The 1,904-nt window shown below is 48.7% G+C and overlaps 1 protein-coding gene across 1 annotated transcript in view; it reads left to right on the top strand.

Moving 5' to 3' along the window:
* Positions 1-1,904, top strand: part of LOC119586384 (lateral signaling target protein 2 homolog) — a gene marked incomplete at its 5' end in the record, with an annotated part of 49,016 nt that overhangs the window by 3,421 nt on the left and 43,691 nt on the right. Inside the window, 2 exon segments of the mRNA XM_037935103.1 lie at positions 36-207; positions 364-1,841. Coding sequence (XP_037791031.1) covers positions 36-207; positions 364-1,841 — 1,650 coding nt within the window.

The raw sequence follows: 1,904 nt of genomic DNA, 5'->3' as shown, positions 1-1,904 counted from the left end.
CTTGAACTATTAATGTGTATACCTTTTGGCTCCAGGGCACTGCGAATTGGTTTGGCCTCACAGGATCAGATTGATGACTATGATCCAGCTCTGATGTTCACCATCCCACGCCTGGCCATTGTAGCTGGCTTGGTGATGTTTCCTGATGGGCCCCTTAATCTCGACCGTGAACCCCGGAATTTGTCAGAGCTTTTCCGCCCCTTTAGGGTGAGTTGTAAAGAGACTTGAAGTTTATCATAGATTAGGATATTTGTTGTGAAATTTCTGACTCGTAGTCATTTATTCTCTTGTCTGAGTATGTGTGTGTGTTTGTCATGCCTTAATTTTCTTTCTTTTAATTTTGCTTATTATTCCTGCTTACAGACACTGCTAACCAAAATCCGCGAGCTGCTATGGACTATGAGTGCAGGGGAGTTGGCTGCCCTTGAGAAAGCTCTGTGCTCCATCGACGAGCCTGACACTTCCCTGCCACAGGTGTCTGATGAGAGTTTTCCAAGCAGTGCTTATGGCCAGGCTGCCTTCACTTCAGAATTTGTTCAGAAGTTCTATGCTAACTATCCCTCATGCAAATACCTCACCCCTGAGCTCAGCTCACTCTATCAGCCAGGCAAGAAAATGGAACGCTGTGAGAGAAAAAGGGAACGTACCTCTGGCAAGAGCAGTGGATCACGCTCCAAGATGAGGCAGGAGAGGCAGAGTGAGAAGTTCCTGGCCCGGCTGAATCCCACTGCCGAGGAACGGCCAAGGGCAAGGCGGAGGTCCCGTCGTAGTCACCACCATAGGCATCACCATAACCCAGCACCACTCCCTCCCCCAGACAGTGACAGTGGGGAGGAGCACCAGTCCCATCACCGGCGTCATACACGGACATTGACCCACCATTCTCACAGCCAAATCCCACAGCCTCCACCTCCTCCATATGACCAGCACCACCAGTCTCACCCAGACCAGCATCACGCACCCCACCCACCACAGCGCCATCAACGCTCACGCCGCTCAAGACACCAGCCTGTCACTCACATCAAAACCATTGCCTGCTCCTGTGGCACAGTCAGCCAGTATGAAAATTCATACTATGAGGCACATGACCCACACCACCACCATGACATGCACTATGGCAACCTTCAGGCTCAAGCACCAAATGGCGAGGAAGGAGAGACAAATGTGATGCAAGAGGAAGGTAGAAACACCTCCACCAACTGTGATTCCTCCCATGGAACAGACCAGACTGAGGTCACCTGGAGTGAGGCTGGCCCTTCATACACAGGAGATCATATTACTGAGGTGTCTCTTAACCTTGACACTCAGGCTACTGGCCAAGACACTGAGGATCTTACAAAATCAACAGCAAACATGAGTGTCCAAGATGTCTCAGAGAGCTCAAGAATAGAATGCTCGATATGTGGAATGTCACAGTCTTGCTCATGTGATAACCAAAATGTTAAAGGCTCAGACAGACGATTAGATCTAGATAATATGAGAGGGGAGTTGCCCACTGTGTTTGAATGTGATGCTCAACAGTCACCATTGAACCAAAGCAATCCACCTTCCACTAGCCACAAACTGGAAACAGAAACTGATAAAGGTCCTCATGTCACAGAGATAGCATCCGAAGACTGTGTGCCAACATCAGATAGTGTAAATGTTGAGCATGACCACACAGATGCCCATGTTCCCAATACAAGTTCCTGTTCAATCCCAGAAGATGCAGCCAGTCCCAAAAGTGGAGCTTGTTCCAGCGGCTCAACATCCCCCTACAACTCTGGTGCTGAGGATGATGAGGAGGTGGCTTTAGCTCTGCAGGCAGCTGAAGTTGCAGCCACTTGGAGGGCAAGGGCAAGGTAATTCTTTCCTGTTTAAGATTTGTTCTTATTAAAGTCTTATAACCATTTATTTATACTATA

This window comes from Penaeus monodon, chromosome 21 (genome assembly GCF_015228065.2).
Source record: "Penaeus monodon isolate SGIC_2016 chromosome 21, NSTDA_Pmon_1, whole genome shotgun sequence".
Taxonomy (NCBI): domain Eukaryota; kingdom Metazoa; phylum Arthropoda; class Malacostraca; order Decapoda; family Penaeidae; genus Penaeus; species Penaeus monodon.
The sequence above is the reverse complement of the archived record's forward strand: the minus strand, read 5'-3'. Positions and strand labels throughout refer to the sequence as shown.